Source organism: Notamacropus eugenii, chromosome 1, assembly GCF_028372415.1.
Source record: "Notamacropus eugenii isolate mMacEug1 chromosome 1, mMacEug1.pri_v2, whole genome shotgun sequence".
Lineage (NCBI taxonomy): Eukaryota > Metazoa > Chordata > Mammalia > Diprotodontia > Macropodidae > Notamacropus > Notamacropus eugenii.
The window spans coordinates 525,794,700-525,813,742 of NC_092872.1; the positions used below are offsets into that span (position 1 = coordinate 525,794,700).

Genomic DNA, 19,043 nt, shown 5'->3' on the forward strand with positions numbered 1-19,043 from the left:
CATCTTCCTCTGAGAATTAATTATAGTATCTTTTCATTCTAGAGCTGAAGATGTGTATTGTACAAGGTATCAATGTCTATGTGAGTGAATCTCTGAAAGGATGTCTCCTTCTGTGTGCATGTCTGAGTATTGTGCATATGGGTATATACTAATGAGTATCTATAGAAATATTTCTTTATTCACCTTTATCTCCAACTAAAGTCCTCATGCCTCAGAGGGTGTCCTGGGGCTCATGAAAACTATGCAGTAGAGTGTAAACTCAGGCAAGTTATCTACCAGGATGGCAAGAGTCAGATAATAGCCAATGGAGAGACTATGATCCAAACACCATCCAGGCTAACTCCAAAGAGGATCACTGTCAGATTGACTGAAAGCTGATAAATCTTAATTTTGACCCACCAATTGGGATCTGCAAAATCAATGGAATACCCAACCTGACAAAATCACAGATCTTTGACACAATGATACCCTGAACTAGTCAAATCTCCATACTGTTTACACACTATGGAGATAAAGAAAGACATAAAACTTGGTCCTTGACCTCAGGGAGCTTGAACTCTAGCTAGGTGAGCAAGTCTGTATGTATACATCTATGTCTTAATAACCATATGAAATGCTGTATAATTGAGGACCAAATTGTGTAACACATTAAGTGCCATTGTTGGATTTCAGAAAAGGATCCTAGAATTATAAATTTAAAACTTGAAGGGATCTTGCAAACTGCAGCCATTGAATCCAAGGGATTTGTTTTACAGATAAAGAATAGGTCGTGACAGATGAATAGCAGACCACAGATTTAGAACTGGAAAAGATCTCAGAGGCCATCTAGTCCAGTTCCTTTATTTTACAGACAAGGAAATGGAGGCCAGGCCAAGTAAAGTGTGCCTTAGGTCCTATAGGCAATAAGTGACAAAAAAGACTTGAACCCACATCCTCTGGTGCCATATTCAGTATGATTTTTCCTATACCACCAGAAATCATTATGGACTGAAGTCAAGAAGAAGTTATACTGAAAAGGGGAGACTTAAACTAGACTTCGGAAAATATCTGCCTACAAAAAGTGATGGGTTCTTCATCAGAGAGGGTACAAAGGCCAATGTGTGTGGGTGTCAGTGTAATAAGGAGTCTTTATTCACTGAAGGGAAGAGCTTGTTTGTTGGAGTAGTGAGAGATGAGATTGGATAAGTAGAGTGTGGAGTTCGCAGGGGCTTGATCTGTTTAGTAAGTAACCATTTTTGGTTTTGAGTTGGAGAGCGACAGTAAAATAATAGAATTCTAAAGTGGGAAGAGACTATCTAATCCAACCTCTTTATCTCATGGGTGAGGAAGCAGGCCAAGGTAACTCTTGCCTAAGATTATATGTAATGGAAACCATATCCTAACCTCCTTCTCTACCCCATGCAAGTAAGATTAGTTTTTCCATAAAAGTATTGATACCATCCACCATATTTAATTGACTCAGGGACTGAAGGTCCAAGCTTTTGATATCTCTTCTTGGTGACCTCAGTACCAAACATCTAAGAGTTCCAGGTATCTGGATCTTTGACTGGTGGACTGGTCATGGGCAACTCAGAGACAAGATGGCTTCCCTTAAGGAATCAGCTCATGGTGTCTTTGATGGATCATGTCCTTGTTGAATGTTCTACCCTGATATTCAGCCTACCTCACTCAAAACAAAGTCAAGTGCACTTAGGATTTATTTATATTCTGGCTGGAATTGATTGCTTACTCTTTCAAGGATTAACCCTATCTTCTCATGGAGAATGTAAGTTCCTTGAAGATCAGGGCATGGTCTTACTGTGTCTCCCCCACATGACTGGTGAGTGATTGACTGATTACAGGACCAACCTGGATGTCAGGATACCTTGTGGTCTTTTCCTAGCTCTGACTTTGTTTGCTCCATCACTTCTCAACCCTATGACTTCCCATTCCATCTAATCGCCCATCATCCGTGTGACTTACCAGAACTAAACATCCTTCCCTTTACATCACTCCTTTCTATGAGTTGTCTCCTTCTCTCCAAATGTAAAAGCCTTAATAGCAGACTCTCTCTTTTTTGTATTTGTAGCCCCAACCTTAGCATAATGATTGTCATATAGCAAGTACCTAATAAATCATTCATTCCCTTCTCTGGACTTTAATTTTCCTTTCTCAGTAAGAAGACTGCCTTTCTCAGATTGAGTATAGTATGATATTTGCAAAGGACATTTGAGTCCCTCAGAAGAAAAGTAAGTTAATGCAAGGTGATGGCACTGCTGTAACTAAGGTGAGATGACAAGGACTTTTCCCCAGGGCATTGATAATTCGAGGGCATTGATAGAATTTGCCAGGTGATCTCTCCTTTACCTGCCCTGGCCCTACCCTATTCACTTTCCATGGAGTTATCTCTTAATATTCTGAGATCTGAAGTACCTTCTCTATCAGTTGCCCAACTGAATGTGTTTTAAGTGTGTTTTATACAACAGTGACTTGTTTATCCTGGTTGTCAGAAGTACTAGTTAATGATTCTGGATACTAGGATTGAAGTTCTTCTTTGATATGCTAGTTGTTATACCAATTGATATTCTAGAAGTCTACTTTAGCTCAGAAAAATGTTTCTCCCCCATTCATTTGCATTACCTTATGTCTCACTATAAATGAAAATATTGTCACCTGGCAGTCTTGAAACTAGCCCTTCCCTCCCAGGTCATCCTTCTATTGTTCTTCCTTTCCTAGCTATGTGCAAAATGGTGCAATATATTTGCTTTGATGAGTATTTACAATTTTTTTCTTTGTACATGTTCAAAGTCAGAAATCAAAGATGAAATCAAATGAACTTTATTTCCTAAAGACAGTCAGACTGCTTTAGTGACTGAAGGCATGGCTATTGAGGGTTTGACTATGTAGCACCCCAAGCCTGAGAGATGGGAGGTAGGAATGCAAGGGGAAGGAGAGGGAGCAGAAATGACTCAGGGATGGCTTCCTTCATAGAAAGCCTAGGGTTATCCCTCCCCCTAGCTTTTCCCTCATTCTCCGTTCTCGTGGGCATACTTGATGGCATTTTTGAACAGTGTCATGAGAGGGGTATGACTCTTCTCAGAAACCATGAAGCCACCATACCTCTTATTCCTAGGCCTAAGCTTAAGCTTAGACTTAGGAGGGGTACCCCACCGGAAATGCTCCATCCTATAGACCCCATCTGTTGGTCCCACATCATCATCAGCTCCTTCAACAATCTCAGGGTAGTCATTTATGGACATGTCCCTTTTGAAGTCCACTGGATAGGACTCTGGAGATTCTTCTTCTGACCCATTGTGATTGACCTTCACAGGGCGCCTCTTTTTTCCCACTGGCTTCCCCCAGCGGAAGTGCTCCATGGAGAAGGACCTTTTAGTATTTAATTGTCTGGCTTTTTGGATCAGTGGCAGACCTTCTTCTTGCATCTCTCTGTCCTCTCCCCAAACTCCTGGAGAGAGTAGGTCCAAAAGATCCCCCTGCATTAGCTCCTGTCTCTTTTGGTCTACTTTCCCACCATCACTGCTGATGCTGCCACTGTCGATATCTCTTTGCCTTACTATATGTTTTAGCTCATTTGCTCCAGTGAGTATGGCATCCTGCTTGCCTTCCTAGGAGAGAGAAGAGATGGGAGTGAGGGCATAGGATGGGTGGAAAGGGAAAATATCCTACCACCATACCCACACACAGTAAGCACTTAACTCAACTGAGTTCAATCCAGTTCTGAATATGAAAAGTTCAAAATATATTTATTAAGTGCCAACAATGTGCTAGGTAGGCTCTGGAGATACAAAGGAAAAAAGAAAAAAGAAAAAAAGAAAAAGTTCAAGTCTTGAATTGACTGGAATTGAACTTCAAACCTGAATTGGTGAAATAGGTTGGTATTGTGGTGACCATTCCACCAGATTCAAAAAGAAAAGAAAAATTCCTAATTCTAGACCCTCTGCTTCATTCCTCAGCCTTGATCTTATATTATCTGGACTTGGCCTTTTTCCCTTGCCCTGTTCCCATGTCAACCAGTTCCATGACCCACCACCTCATCCTGTGCCCATGTTATCCCTTTAAAGTCTTCACCAAACACATGACATAATTTGCTCAAGATGTCTGAGACCATTCCCCATGTACCTTGCATTGCTCTGAAGAAGATTTTGCATTTCACTCTGCCCCCCAACCCAGTCAGTGAACTATTGTGTAAGAGAAAGACTTCCTGGTAATCTCACCCTAGTTTGGGATGAGGAGTCTAAAACCACATTGGATAGGGACCCCTTTCCAGACCCACTCACTGACTGGGAGATGTGATGCTGTATCCTCAAGTCATCTATTTCATGGAAGAAACAGCCAGAGTCATGAATCAAAGAGACTCTGTCTACTCACCATAGAGTGGGAAAAGGAAGAGCCCAACCCAACTCAGCTGAGCAGGGGATATGCCAGGCTAATAGTTTTGAGTCCTAGAATTTTAGAATTGGCAAAGGTCTTAGAAACTAATCCAGTCTTCTCATTCAACAGATGAGAAAACCAAGTACCTTAAATATTCAGAGTCATATTTAAGGTTACATGACTAAGTAGTGATGGTGAAGACCAGAACCTAAGTCTCCTAGATTCTAGTCCAGAATCCTTCATTGTTAAGTAGACTCCCAAAAGCGGAGGATGTACTTGGAGGACAGCTATGGCATAATGGTAGGAGCACTGAGCTTGGAGGCAAGAGACCATGGGATGAATTTGGACCTGTGATGGTAGCTATGTGACATTGGGCAAGTCATTTGCTCTCTTTGTACACCACTTCAGAAATGTGAGCTGTTATCACTGGAAGTCATGAGATCACAGGACTAAATAAAGGTACGGATGGAAGAGAGCTCAGAGGGATCTAGTTCAGCCACCTCATTGATAGAGATGGAAACTGAGCTCTAGAGATGTTAAATAACTTGTCCAAGGTCACAGAGATACTAAGTGATGGAGGCAAAATTCAAACCCAGGTCCTTTGACTCCAGATCCAGGGTGTTGGATATAGAGTCCATTCTGAGTTTAAATCCTGCCTATGATTCAGTGATCCTGGGCAAATTCTTTCAATTCACTTGGCCTCAGCTTCCTATTCTGTAAAATGGGGATAATACCCACAAGGTTGTTATAAGGGTCTAATGAGATAACATGTAAAGTGCTTTATAATAAAAGCTAGGAATTGTGCTGGCCATTATTACTGCCTGGTCTCTTTTCAAAGGAAAGGAAATGACATCTTGGTTTTTCCTTCCTCTAGAGAAGTTGCTTGGGGAGAAGGCAGGCAGGGAGAGAGGAAAGGTGACATGAGGCCAGTTAAAAAGAAATAATTATTAAACTAAGAAATGGGAGATGGAAACCCCTTCCCCTCCAGCAATTAAGATGACTAATTATCTTAAGATATCCATTATGACAGCTTCGAAAGTCATTGTTTCCAAGTAGTTCAAAGTGGGAGATATATAGGAAGTATGCAGGATCGAGGAAAAGGTAGGTAGGAATAAAAGTGGGCTCCTAACTTTACCCCCTCCTCCCATAGCACCTTCCCTCCCTCATCTGTATTTTCATTTTAATCCCAGGTTAGGTAGAAACTCCCACTTGGCTGTAGCTGAGTCCCCCTCCTCTCCCCTCTGAGTCCCTTCACTTAGATTCCTCCTTCTTAATAACACATGCTGCTCCTCTTCCTCAAACCAAGACATCACTCCCCCCCCCATCCCACTTACCTCTTACCCACTTACCTCAGGGATTATACAGCGGGGGTTCGTACCACACAGAGGAAAAAGTGACTCTGAGGTCTGAAGCAGCAGGGCCATGAGCAGAACCCCCAGACGGCTCCAAGCAGGCTTCGGCATCTTTCAGGATGGAGCTCTGCAAACACAAAGCACGGCTGGAGGCTTGCCCACAGGGAGCAGTCACCAGGAAGGACAAATGTGCCAACACTAATACCTTGGAGGGCTCAAAGCCCTTCAACTACAAAATCCAGGGGTGACGGGAAGCAGAGGAAAGGGGCTAAAAACCCTAGGAGGGAAAGGGTTTGTGCAACGAGGCACAACAACCTGGACCAGAAGCTGGGAGCAAAGTAACATAGAAGCCTTAAAATGATTCTGGCTACCCCTTTCTTTCCCTTCTATAGTCAAATAGCCAGCAGCATGTAAAACTAGAAAGAAACTGGGAAATTATCTAATCCAGTCCCTCATTTTATTGAGAGGGGAAATGACTAGTTTAGCTAATAGGAAAGCCAATGTCATCTTTTGGAAAATGAGGGGTTTGGGCTAGACTGGTATGAAGGATGTAAATGACATAGAGGGGGCAACTGCATTTTAAAAGAGGAGCTGGTTAACTCCAAAAAACTCCTATTTAGTGCCAAGAATGGGGGGAAATGTTTTTGTTTTTAAAAACAAGAGGGCCTTCCTGGTTTCCTTTGCCTACTTTCATCTGCAACTACTCCCCACTCATCTCCCCAAGTCAGAAAAATAGTTCTTAGTACCATGTTTCCTTTTGAGAAAGCTTGGCAGCCCCAAGCTCGAGTTTTTTAGCCTGGTCATGAGATTATGGGCAACAAGAAACAGACAACAAAAGAACAAACTCAGTCTATTTGCCCCTGAAAAGGCAATGAAATTCATAGAATGATAGAGTTACAGGAGAATTTAGAAATCTTCTAATCCAACCCCTTTGTTTTCCAGATGAGGAAACTGAGGCATAAAAATGCCAAGTGACTTACTCAAATCACTTTCATAGTTTCTTTCCACCTAACATCCCTTTGTCTAATTCCACAAAGAATCCATTCCTATTATCCCCATCCCTCTTGAGTCCTATCAACACTTCAGTTTCATTCAAATTCTCATTTATCAAATGCCTCTTGTCTACAGGGTAGGAAGAAGCCTATAATGATATTAGCTAACAGACAGCACTTCAAAGTTCAGCAAAGTGCTTTGACAGAGGCAGAAACTGAAGCTGAGAGATTAAGGAGCTTAGCCAGGGTCACATGACTAGGAAGCATCTGGGGCAGGATTTGAACTGAAGTCTTCTTGACTCACAGTTCGACACTCTATCCATCACATCACCTAACTATCTAACCTGGGTTCAAGTCCTGCCTCTCTGATCCAAGGCAAATCACTTAACCTCTCATTGACCCAGGTAACTAAGAGTATAAGTTGCAAAGCAGGTATGTATCTGGATCGGCGGAGGGAGTTTCCCCACTGGGAGTTTACTTGTACTAATGAAACCACAGACCCTCTCTAAGAAAAATGTCTATAGCGCTGTGCTTAACCTGGAGAGGAGGGGAATACAAAGATAGGAGGAAAACTCATAGTTCCTTTCCTCAAAGAACTTCCAATATAATAGGCAGGATGCTAACTGTACAAGATGTTTGGTGCAAGGTAGGTTGTAATGGGGCTGAGGGGATTACAAAAATGCTCCAGTAAAAATTGAAGAGACAGGGAAATCACCTGAAATCATCTGAGGGCAGAATCAAAGAACACCAGGAGGGCATGGCATCTGAACTGGGCCTTAAAATCTTTCCATAAATTTAGACGCAATCCTTCCCCTGTCCCCCTCCAGGCTTTGTTACCTCCTTGAAAATTTCTGTTCTTTAATAAACTGCCCATCTTATGAGGTCTTCAAGGAGAGAGACTTAGCCCCTGCTCTTTTCTCTCTTTCTTTATGTCCTCATAGAATCAAAGATGTAAAGTTGAAAGGGACCTCAGAGAATATCTAGTCCAACTCACCTCATAGGGAAACTGAGGCCTAGGGAGGTAAAATAAAACTTACCCAAGATCACAAGGTTGAAGTCAAGTCCCCTGTTGTTGCTCATTTGTTGTCCACTCTTTGTGACCCCATATATATCCTTTCCTACTGCCTTACCTCACCAATATGGCCCAAACTGAAGATTTGTGTGAGAGAATTCTAGTATTGCCCCATTGGCTTGAACAGAAAATCATCAGAACCTAGAGCTTGCAGAATTGAACTGAGACCCAGAACTTAAGCTTAGATAATTAACTGATTAGTAGTTAATTAACTAATAAACTGATTAGTGGCTCATTTTTTTTACTTTTATTTACTTTAGATGAGCATGTTGAGTAGCTAGGTATAGCTCTAGGGTTAATGGCTAGTTTGAAAATTACAGCTTTATCCCTCGTGTTTACTGACTAGTTTATCGTTTCACCTAATGTAATTCTTCCCCTTCTGCTACCTGTTCTTTGATGTGTAAATGTTTGCCTTCCCTTTCTCCCCTCTAGAAAATTCTATTGTATCTACCTTGCCTTGGAACTAAAACCTATAAAACGTTGCTGAAGCATGACCGATGGGTTTTTGCGTACTTTGGAATGATGTTCAGCATTTAATAAACTAGTTGTTAAGAAGTCTCTGGCTTTCAGTAAATGTGATTAACAGCAGTACCTATCAACAAATCCTCAGACAGTTTTTCTGTCACTGGTTAACTCACTGCTTCCCCACCCAGATTAGCTAGTCCTACATCTTCAATTTTACCATTCCTCCCATCTACAAAGTTCTCCACACACCTCTCGGCCTATATTAACTCTGCCTACTTATGGGACCTTGGGAAAATCACTTCATTTCTCTGGGCCTCAGTTTCCTCATCTGTAAAATGAAGGGTTGAACTAGACCCTAGGATCTATCCTTCAAGTCCTAACTCAAATTTGAACTCCATGGAACCTCCCCTGGACTACTCTAGAAGGAACTGATCTTTCCCCCATCTGGAATCTTTTACTTTTACTGTGCCACTTTGGGGTATTTATTATTCAAGATCAAATGAGAAAAGTACAGAGTGGTAAAAATTTTTGGTAATATATATCTTGCTTGCCCTGATATTAATGATCAGAGGCATGCCTAACAAGGCCATCTCTGTTGGCCTCTTTCAAGGAATTTCATAAAATACTTACATGAGGAAAGCCTTCAAATCAGAACTTTGCTCAGTCAAATCAAATTCTTTTTTAGTCCTCAAACTATAAGTACAGTGAGATCATACATTCTTTACATCTTTACATCAATTGTTTGATGGTGGAGATGTAGTCTATGGTAACATTACTTAACAAAGTCCACTTATTCTTAATAATATTTCACTAAGGCTCTCACTAGTCACCTATGATACGTCTGTATGTTATTCTCACAAAAGTTTTACATGGACAGGAAAGCAGGAAAATAGAATATTTCTTCCAGATGACTTTTTTGAATAGTAATAAAACTTGATTTTCCCCCCCTAACAACCTTGGTAGCTTCTCTGACAAATAACCTTGAGAATTAATCTTTCAGTTCCCTACAAGGTCTCTTCCAGTGACCTCCTCTACATATACTTGCTTTGGTCCTCCACTCTTTTCTCTTCTTTGCCCTCTTTAATGCCAATTCTATCCCTAAAAGCATATTCAAGACTGTGATATTAGAATCTAAGCAGAGAGGCTCCAGGATAGCCTCTATTCTGTTTTCCAAATGTATTATACTTTTCCACTTCAGTCATAGTCCATTACTTTACATTACCTTCTATTTATTTTTTACACCTATCCCTCCAGTTTAAGGAGATAATTGAATCAATAGAGTAAGAATTGATTAAACACTGGAGACACAAAGAAATGAAACTGTATCTGACTTCAAAGATCTTACATTCTAACAGGGGAGATAGCATGTGTACAAAAACAATTACACAAAATAAATACAATTTCATTTGGGAAAGCAGTGCCAACAAGCCAGGGAACCAGCCTTTAGGCATAGAAGGTGGCCCTTGAATTGATTCTTGAGATTCCTAGAGGGTGAGATAAAAGAGAGAAGAATTCCAAAAATAAGGGACAGCCCAGTTGCAAAGACATAGAGGCAAGAGATGGACTGTTGTTTGTATACAGATCATTTAAATGTTTTGGCCTCCTCTTGGACTCTGGATAAAGCAAGAGTGATTATGGAAGACAGGGGCAACAAATGACTTTGTAACTCATTCTCTTTCATTTAGAAATTAAATACACACATTTTCTTCAAATCTGGCTTGTATAAAACTTGAATCCTGTCTACAGTAGGATTGAGAGCTAGAAGGGAGGCATGGCTGGGTTGTGCAGTGGATGGAGCACCAGCCCTGGAGTCAGGAGGATCTGAGTTCAAATCTGGCCTGAGACACTCACTGGTCGTGTGACCCAGAGCAAGTAACTCAACCCTGTTGTGTGTGTGTGTGTGTGTGTGTGTGTGTGTGTGTGAGAGAGAGAGAGAGAGAGAGAGAGAGAGAGAGAGAGAGAGAGAGAGAGAGAGAGAGAGAGAGAGAGGTGCTAGAAGGGAGTGCAGGAATTATCTAGTTCAGATCCCCTTAATTTTATAAGTGAAAGGACTGACACAAATAGTAAGTAGCAGACCTGGATTCAAATCCATGTCTTTAATCATTCAAATCCAGGATTCTTTCCACTACTCCCATATGTCTTATGAATGACATTAGAACTTAAGCTCCTTGAGGGTGAAGAACTTTGTCTTTAAATCCTCAGAATAATAATAGTTTTCATATACTTTGTAAATATTATCTCATTTTATCTCATAACTATATATATGCATGTATGTATGTATCACTGAAATACCTGATGGGGAGACATATATTTTACATCTAAAAATGTATATTTTATAATACATCATATATTATATTACATATAACTTGTAATGTATTACATTATATATTATATTTTAACATATATCATATCTCTACATCACAGACATATCTCTATCTATAGCTTTCCTTCTGCAATACTCCCTGCATCATCTCCACTCTTCTGTTTCTCTGTCTCCACTTTATTCTTTCCCTCAAAGATCTGCTCCCCTCTAATGACTTTGGCTTATATTACTGACTCCCATATCTATCTTGCTTTCCTGGGCATCAGTCCTTTCTTTTCAAACCTGGTGAACATCTACATTTTCAATTTAATATCTCTATAAATTAAAATTTATCCTATTCTCCCCAAACCAGTTGTCCTTCCTTATTTTTCTAGTTCTCTATCATTAACCCTTCTCTGTGCCATATCCAGCCAACCCCCCAAGTACTACTGATTCTTCCTTCATTATATCTCTTACTCCTGCCTCTTATTTTTGGCCCCCAATCTGCCCTACTCCACAACTGCCCCGATCCAGGCTTCTATCACTTTATGCTGAAATTCGTGCAATATTATTCTAACTGGGCTTCTGCCTCCTCTTCTCCATCTCTACCCACCTCCAATTCATCCTCCACACAACTGCCAGCTTAATTTCACTACGACACCTTTGTCAATATCATCCTCTCCCTTCTCCCCCAAGCTCTCAATGACTTCCCATTACCTATCTACAGGATGAAGTCCCAGCTCTTTAGTCTGGCATTAAAGACCCTTAATGATCAACTTAACTCTTTAACTTTATTTCTCACCAATCCCCCTCCACAGACCATCCATTCTGGCCAAACTGGTCTCATTACTCCTTCTCTACTTCCCAACAGAGCACATGTGTTCCTGTCTTATGCCCATTCTCCTCCCACTTGTTTCTCCCTCCATTTGTTTAAACACTAGTTTCCCTTCAAAGGCCAGCTCAAGTCCTCCATCCTTTATGAAACCTACTCTGAATACTTGAGCTTTCAGCCCTATCCCCTGAACTACCTATGCACACAAGCTTACTGGCATACAGTAGGAGCTTAATAAATGTTAATTGACTAACACACTGACAACCTCCCCCACACACACACACCTTCAGAACCATGACTTGGCACTTAGTATACATTGCCTATTACAGCATGTCCTAAAAGTCTTTAACTGTTAAAACTTTAAGCTGCACTATGACTGTTGGGACACCTTGTATTTCTGTTTGCTTTTACATTACAAGCATTTATATATTATTCCCACTTTGTAAGAAGTCTCTTGTAACAAAATAAAGCAGTTAAGTAAAACTAATAAAGACTTGCTTGGGTATACTGAGAGCTTAAGAGTTATAGCCAGTATCTATCAGAGGCAGAATTTAGACCCAGGTCAAAAACAACACATCATAGTCATTAGATACTGGACTTGTAATCAAGATCTGGGGTTGAATTCTGCCTTGGACTTTTACTAGTTGTGTGATCCTGGGCAAGATACAATATCTTTAAGTCTCAGTTTCCTCATCTGTAAAATGGGAGTAACAATAGCTTCAACCTCACAGAATTGTCACAAAGATCAAATATGATAGTAGGTAAAATAATCTTTGTAAAGCACACAATACCATACAAATTTATTTTTATTTTGGACCCAATTTCCTGGACATCTATCTACTACACCATGTTGCCTTTCTGGTATTTTTAGTTACCTTTTATATCTATGCTCTGTCTGCTCACAGCAGAGGAATCAGTTCGTCTTGTCTTATGTCTCTTGATATCCTGAATACCTGGCCCAGTGCCCTACACAGAGCAGCTGCCAAATGGATGTTTGTTTCTGCTGCTGCTAATGATGATTTATAACATCTAGATTTCCAGCTACTGTCAACATCTGAAATGGTGGCAGAAGAAATCCACAACATATGGGCTATAAAGCCAAGATCTTTAAAGAACTATACTTGTTATATTTGTATAACTCAACTGTATTATTGACATCTATCTAAATATGGACCAAAGACTTTCTGATTAGTCTTCACTATTTAACATTAACCTTAATTCTCCAGAAAGAGCTGATGTTTCCTGAGTCCTTAAGTTGACATAGAAATTTTTCCCCACTTTTACAGCAGGATAGAATCTAGAGTGACAGGGACCTTTGTAACCATCTAATCTAACACTTTCATTTTATAGGGGATGAAATGGTGTTGTTTATCAGATTATCCCAAAGGAAAGTGCAGCCCTGAAGGAACAGGACATTACAGGTAAAGCTTAAAGGGGGATGGCTTAGGAAAAGTCTAGAGCTCTCCAGTACACAGTCTCTGGTGGTATAACACAGGGGAGGGCCCTGGAAGCCTAAGGGGGAAGAATGAGAGAACAGCTCCAAACCAGGATTCAGGAGACCAGAGTTCTAGCCCTGCCTCTGAAACCATCTCAGCAATCTGGGATAATTCAATTTCTCTTTCTGAGCCTCAATTTCCCTATTTGTAAAATGAAAGACTCCTTGTAGCTCCAATGCAGCATCCAGCATCTAGGGGCATTGAAAGGATATGGAGGGGCTAAACAGAAACTTCATCCTCATTACAATTCTGCTACAAATTAGCCTTAATTTTAAGGGAAAAAGTAATCAGCATTATCACAAAGCAGGTGCTAGAGCAGGGATAAGTCCTGTAGATCACTTGCATGCAGGTGTCACTATTGTCCAGATTTTCTGTTTCTTTTAGAATTCTTTTTATATCAGATGCTACAGAGTGATAAAGGGGAATGAAGTCAAAAGGCCAATGATGACCTTGGATAGAGCAGTTTCAAAAGCATTTGTAAGGAGTCCTTTTTTTTTAATAATAAATTTCAGCTGGGAAAGCAGTTTCCTAGACCTGTTTGATTTATTGGCTGGCTGAAGCTGGTGGCTCAAGTCAAGCCAGACAATTCAGCAAAAGTAAGACAGACAAATAAACCTGACTAGTGGGGATGGGAACAAAGCTGATCAGAGAATCACAGATCTCAGAGTTGGAAAGGAACTCAGAGATCATCTCAGATAGTGCCTAGCACATAGTAGGTACCTAACTGATTCTCATCAAATTGAATTAGAGTTGAATAGAACTGAATGAATACATCCGTACCCATAACCAAATAGGTTATAAGTCTATTACAACATCCCAACCAGCACTCTGTCTTGTTCAAAGAACAACAACAAACCTGGCTGAATGAGAATGAATGTTTTATCATTACATCAAAGTATCTTTTTCTTTCATAAAAGCTTAGGAAGCAGAAAGAGCCTTGGGCTGAGTGTCTAGCCCTAAATATTTTCTATTTATGTGAACTAAAAAATTCTGCAATGTAAAGTTTACAATTCTGTGGAGTAGAACAGAAAAAGGAGATTTCAGAACCATGGACAAAACCTATGTTAAAACCAAACATTTGTGGGAAAGGGAAATTCAGTGTCTGTAATTCTGTTGAACCAAGTCATTTGACCCTGATCTAAAAATAACAGACTATCAGTTGTATATATTAATAACTCAGTTGTATCAGGTGATATGAGTGAAGAGGAAAATGAAGACTAAGGGGAAAAATCTGTTCTAAATGAAAAGTTAGTGATGACTTTAATTGTTTGTCTTCACTAATGTACATAATATAATTTCCAGAATTAATTTTCACAGATTGTATTGAATTTAAGGAGTAATAGCAAAATACAATGTATCATCAAAGCAAAACATTTTAAGTAGAGACCCAATATTGCTTTTTCATTTTTACTCTTAATTTAGTGGATAAAAGACAGAATGGTTAAGATGAAAAGGAAAGAGTGAGAGAAAGAGAGAGAGAGATAAAAGAAAGAAAAATTAAAGAAAGAAAAGAATGAAGGAATGAAGACATGAAGGGAGGCAAACAAACAGATGGGATTATCTCTGCCATATCCCACTCTTTCAGTCAATCCCTAGAAATCCTGGAGACTCTTCTTCAAGGGGGTGTTGTGCAGATAAATGAAGAGACATTGTCTACAAAACAATTAGACCTTGGAAAAGTCTCAAGAAATGTAAACTGGTGTGGTTATTTTCCCTATCTCTAAAAGATGATAAAGTTCCTATTTCTAAAGAGATGACTGTTCCTCTCAACCTCTCAGTCTGAAACATTTTTCTCAGAATTCTAAAGGGTTGAAATTTTTTAAGAAGACCAAGGTCCGATATAAAAACTGGCTCATCTGAACCCTTAGGATCATGGAGAATCTTGAACGCTTCATAGATCCTTTGATCTCAGTGGGAAGGAAACCTTAGGGACAAGGCTTTTTGGTGGCAGGAATCAGACTGAAAAGTTTAGCCTTTACATTGTTTCCCCCTCCTTACCTGTTGCTCTGAAGTGTGATCTTGTCTTCTGTCTCTTGCGGTCAGGATGCGTGTGTGCGCCAATGTTTGTGGGCTGATGTGATCCCTTTACTCCGTCTCTTTTCTCTTGTTTCCTCTGTTTCTCTCTCTCTTCCTCCCGGTCCTTGGTCCTTTTATAGCTGTGGGGAGAGGATGAGATTTGTTTGCAGCAATCATCTGGCAGAGCTTTTCAGACCACAACAAAAGAACCATCCATGGAAAGTGAGGGGGGAGATGAGTTTGATTAAGTTGGGAGGAACAGAAGAAGAGAAAGAGGAGGAGTGTTCCAGGTAAAAAGCAGAAAGAAAGGGCAAACAATGCCTGAAAGAAGACTTGATCTCTTTTCCTCTAACTAGAAGATTAACACTTTCCAGGGTAAGTTTAGCACCTGCTTTCAACCCTGGGCCGTCCGCTTAACTTAATTAAAAATTTTGGTGTCAGGTAGCTGCCTCTCAACTTTCCTGGCTCCGGAAATGACTTAACACCTTGGTGTAGATCAGGGTTACTCATCACCTGTCCATGTTTAAGGATCATGTTGTAGGTCACTCATGAAGACTGAGCAGATTTAATTTCCTTTGTTTTTCCATAGTGAATGTCAAAGCAGCGAATGGACTTCTGTGATTCTTCATATTTTCCAAATCTTTTGAAATATAGTTTCCTTGCTTACAAAATAGAGATGATGATAACACCTGTCATGCCTACATTGCAGAGTTGTAGTAAGGATCAAATGAAATAGTGGTTGCAAAGCACTTTGTGAAGTCTAAAGTAATACAGAAATGTCAGTTATTATTGGTATACCTCATATGATAATATAATCCCAGTATCCTAGATGGGGAAAGTAAGGCACAAAAAAGAGAAAAGAATGCCCTAACATCAATGAAAACAAAGGTGACCCTCTATCAAACACTAGAAGTTGTTGGGGAAAAAATGTGGAGTTGATATCTCTGCACTGTCCTCCTCCTTTGTTACATGGAGCACTATTCAACACCAAGCCTCTCCCAACCCAGGTCTATTCAAGGCCCTATCTCAAGTCATTAGATCAAACATTAGAGATATAAAGCACCTCTAAGGTCATTTAGTCCATTTTACAGATGAGGAAACTGAGGTCTAGAGAGGCTAAATGATTTTGTCCAAGGTCATAAAGTAGTTTTTGTGGTTTTGTTCAGTCATGTCTGACTCTTCATGACCTCACCTGGGGTTTTCTTAGCAAAGATGCTGGGGTAGTTTGCCATTTCCTTCTCTAGCTCATTTTACAAATGAGGAAGCTAAGGCAAACAGGGTGAAGTGACTTGCCCAAGGTCACACAGCTAGTGAAGTGTCTGAGGCCACATTTGATTAATTAATTAATGTTTAGTTTTCAGCATTCACTTTTATGAGATTTTCAGTTCTAAAATTTTTCCCTACTCTCCCCTCCCCAAGATAGAATGTGATCTGATATAAACCATACATGTACAATCATCTTTTAAAATTTATTTATGAGGCCAGATTTGAACTAACGAAGATGAGTCTTCCTGACTCCTTGTCCCGGCACTCTATATCCACTGTGCCACCTAGCTGCCTTCATAAAAGTACTAAATAGCACATATGACTCTAAATTCAGCTTTTGTTTCATAAGAATTACTCTGTTAATTGCAGATTGTAGCAGATCATTTTCTTTTGTATTGCATTTTGATTTGTTATATGATTTCTCCCATTTATTTTAATTCTTCTGTACAACATCACTATGATGAAAATGTATTTAATAGGAATGTATTGTAGAACTTATGTAAAATTGTATGCCGTCTCAAGGAGGGAAGGGAGAGGTGAGGGGGAGGGAAGGGAGAGGCGAGGGGGAGGGAGGGGGAGAGAAGGAAAGAAAAAAATCTAGGTTGTATAGTAGTGATTGTGGAACACTGAAAACAAACAAACAAATAAATAAATGGATGAACAAATGAAAAATGAAAAAGAATCACTCTGTTACAACACACAAACCATGATGCATATGTGGCAACACTCTCAGATACTATATAACTCTCTGTATTGCCTCTCCTGTATCGTGGGTGGGAAAATAGATGGAGGGCTTTATCTGGAATCAAAAAGACCTGAGTTCACATTTACCCTCAGACATTTACCACTGTTGGACCCTGGGCAAGTCAGTTAACCTCTGTCTGCCTCAGTTTCCCCAGCTTTAAAATGGGAATAATGATAGCAGTTACTTCCTGGGGTTGTTGTAAGGCTTAAACAAGATAATATGTATAAAGTACTTAGCATAATGTCTGGCAATTAATAGGTACTATATAAATTTTAGCCCTTATTATTATTATAGCTATCTATGTGTATTCTGCTCCTACCTATAAGCTACAGGACAGACACTACATGTTATCTAAGATTTATATCACTCTCAGGTTCCTGCAAAGGATCAGTCAACAAGCATTTGTTAAGTAAATTCTCTGTACCAGGCACTGTGTTAAATTCTGGGGATTGTCAGTGGAAGGAAATCCCTAGTGAGACGGCTCAAGGATGTATAGTTGGCCCTGTGCTATTTAACATTTTTGTTAGTACTGTGCATAGAGGCATAAAGAACATGCCTATCAAATATGAGGGTGGCAGAAAGCTAGAAAAATAATGATCATGGAGGATGACAGGATCTAAGAATCTGGGAAAGCTAGAATTCTGGGCCAGATCTGATGAGATGAAATTCTGGAGGGGCAAAGGTAAAGTTTTATGTATTGGGTACAAAAAGCTACTTTGTAAGTACAAGATGGAGGAAATATGGCTAGGCATTGGTCCATCTGGAAAAGATGAAAAAGTCAATGTAGCAGGGCCAAAAAAAAATGCTAGTCTGGATTGACAGATATATAGTCTACGGGATTAAAAAGGTTCCTGTTCCTCTGAATTCTTCACTAGTAGATGGTGGAGTAGAAAGACACACATATGTGGGCTCTCTCCACAGAGTTCATAAAATACCTATAGAGAGGGACTCTCAACAAATTTTGGAGCAGCAGAAGTGGAGAACAACAGAGTGGAGGAGATTTCCAGCCCAGGGTGACCTGAAAAGCCCACAGGAAATGTTGGTTGCACTAGATGCAGAGCAGAGCCCAGCCCAGCCTTGGCCACATGGCCAGTGGCTCAGAACAGCCCTCGGGGTGGAATCTCCAGTCACAGTAGCAGCAGGTTCGCAGATCCCTCAACCCATAGGCACCAAAGGTCAGTGACAGGGTTTTTTCAGCTGGCTGAGAAGGGAGAAGGACCTTCCCATAGCTCCGGCCTTAGGCAGAGGCCGCAGAGGCCACATGGGGCAGGTAGCAGCAGTTCCCACAGCAGCCCCTACAGCAGCCCATATCCATTGTTGGATCATAAAAACCCTGGGGGCACTGAGGAGCTGATTATTACCTCAGCCCTGTGTAGAGGCCCTGAGGGAGCTGATCTTTTTCTCACACTGAATGGCAGCCCTGCCCATGCAGCTTATCTGAATCTCAGCCCCCAGTGCTGGCTTGGCGGAACTGGAGGCCAGGTGGCTGTGAAGAGGAAACTCTGCTAAGATTCTGGGCACAAAAATCTCTCCCTGCTCCCAGACCACTGTACACCCTTGATTGTGCCACCTTGGAGGAACTGAAATCTTACAGGTCCCCAGAGTATATCCTACTCTTGACAAAGGACTCAAAAGTCAAGTAACTGATAGGGAAAATGCCCAAAAAAGGGAAAAAAATAAGACTATAGAAGGTTACTTTCTTGGTGAACAGTTATCTTCTCCCATCCTTTCAGTTGAGGAAGAACAATGCTTACCATCAGGGAAAGACATAAAAATCAAAGCTTCTGTGTCCCAAACATCCAAAATAAATATGCAATGGGCTCAGGCCATGGAAGAGCTCAAAAAGGATTTTGAAAATCAAGAGAGATGGAGGAAAAATTAGGAAGAGAAATGAGAGAGATGCAAGAAAATAATGAAAAGCAGGTCAGCACCTTGCTAAAGGAGACCCAAAAAATGCTGAAGAAAATAACACCTTGAAAAATAGGCTAACTCAATTGGCAAAAGAGGTTCAAAAAGCCAATGAGGAGAAGAATGTTTTAAAAAGCAGAATCAGCCAAATGGAAAGAAGGTTCAAAAGCTCACTGAAGAAAATAGTTCTTTAAAAATTAGAATGGAATAGATGGAAGCTAATGAC

General features: G+C 40.3%; 1 protein-coding gene across 1 annotated transcript; it reads right to left on the reverse strand.

Annotated features, from left to right (window-relative positions):
• Nucleotides 1–2,840: 2,840 nt before the first annotated feature.
• On the reverse strand, nt 2,841–15,857 carry POMC (proopiomelanocortin). The gene is made up of 4 exons (XM_072644084.1): nt 15,412–15,857; nt 14,881–15,038; nt 5,721–5,850; nt 2,841–3,605 (listed from the first exon to the last, which is right to left on the reverse strand). Exons 3-4 carry the CDS (start codon nt 5,832–5,834, stop codon nt 3,006–3,008), a joined length of 714 nt encoding a protein of 237 aa, XP_072500185.1. The 5' UTR covers nt 5,835–5,850; nt 14,881–15,038; nt 15,412–15,857; the 3' UTR covers nt 2,841–3,005.
• Between the last annotated feature and the right edge of the window lie 3,186 nt (nt 15,858–19,043).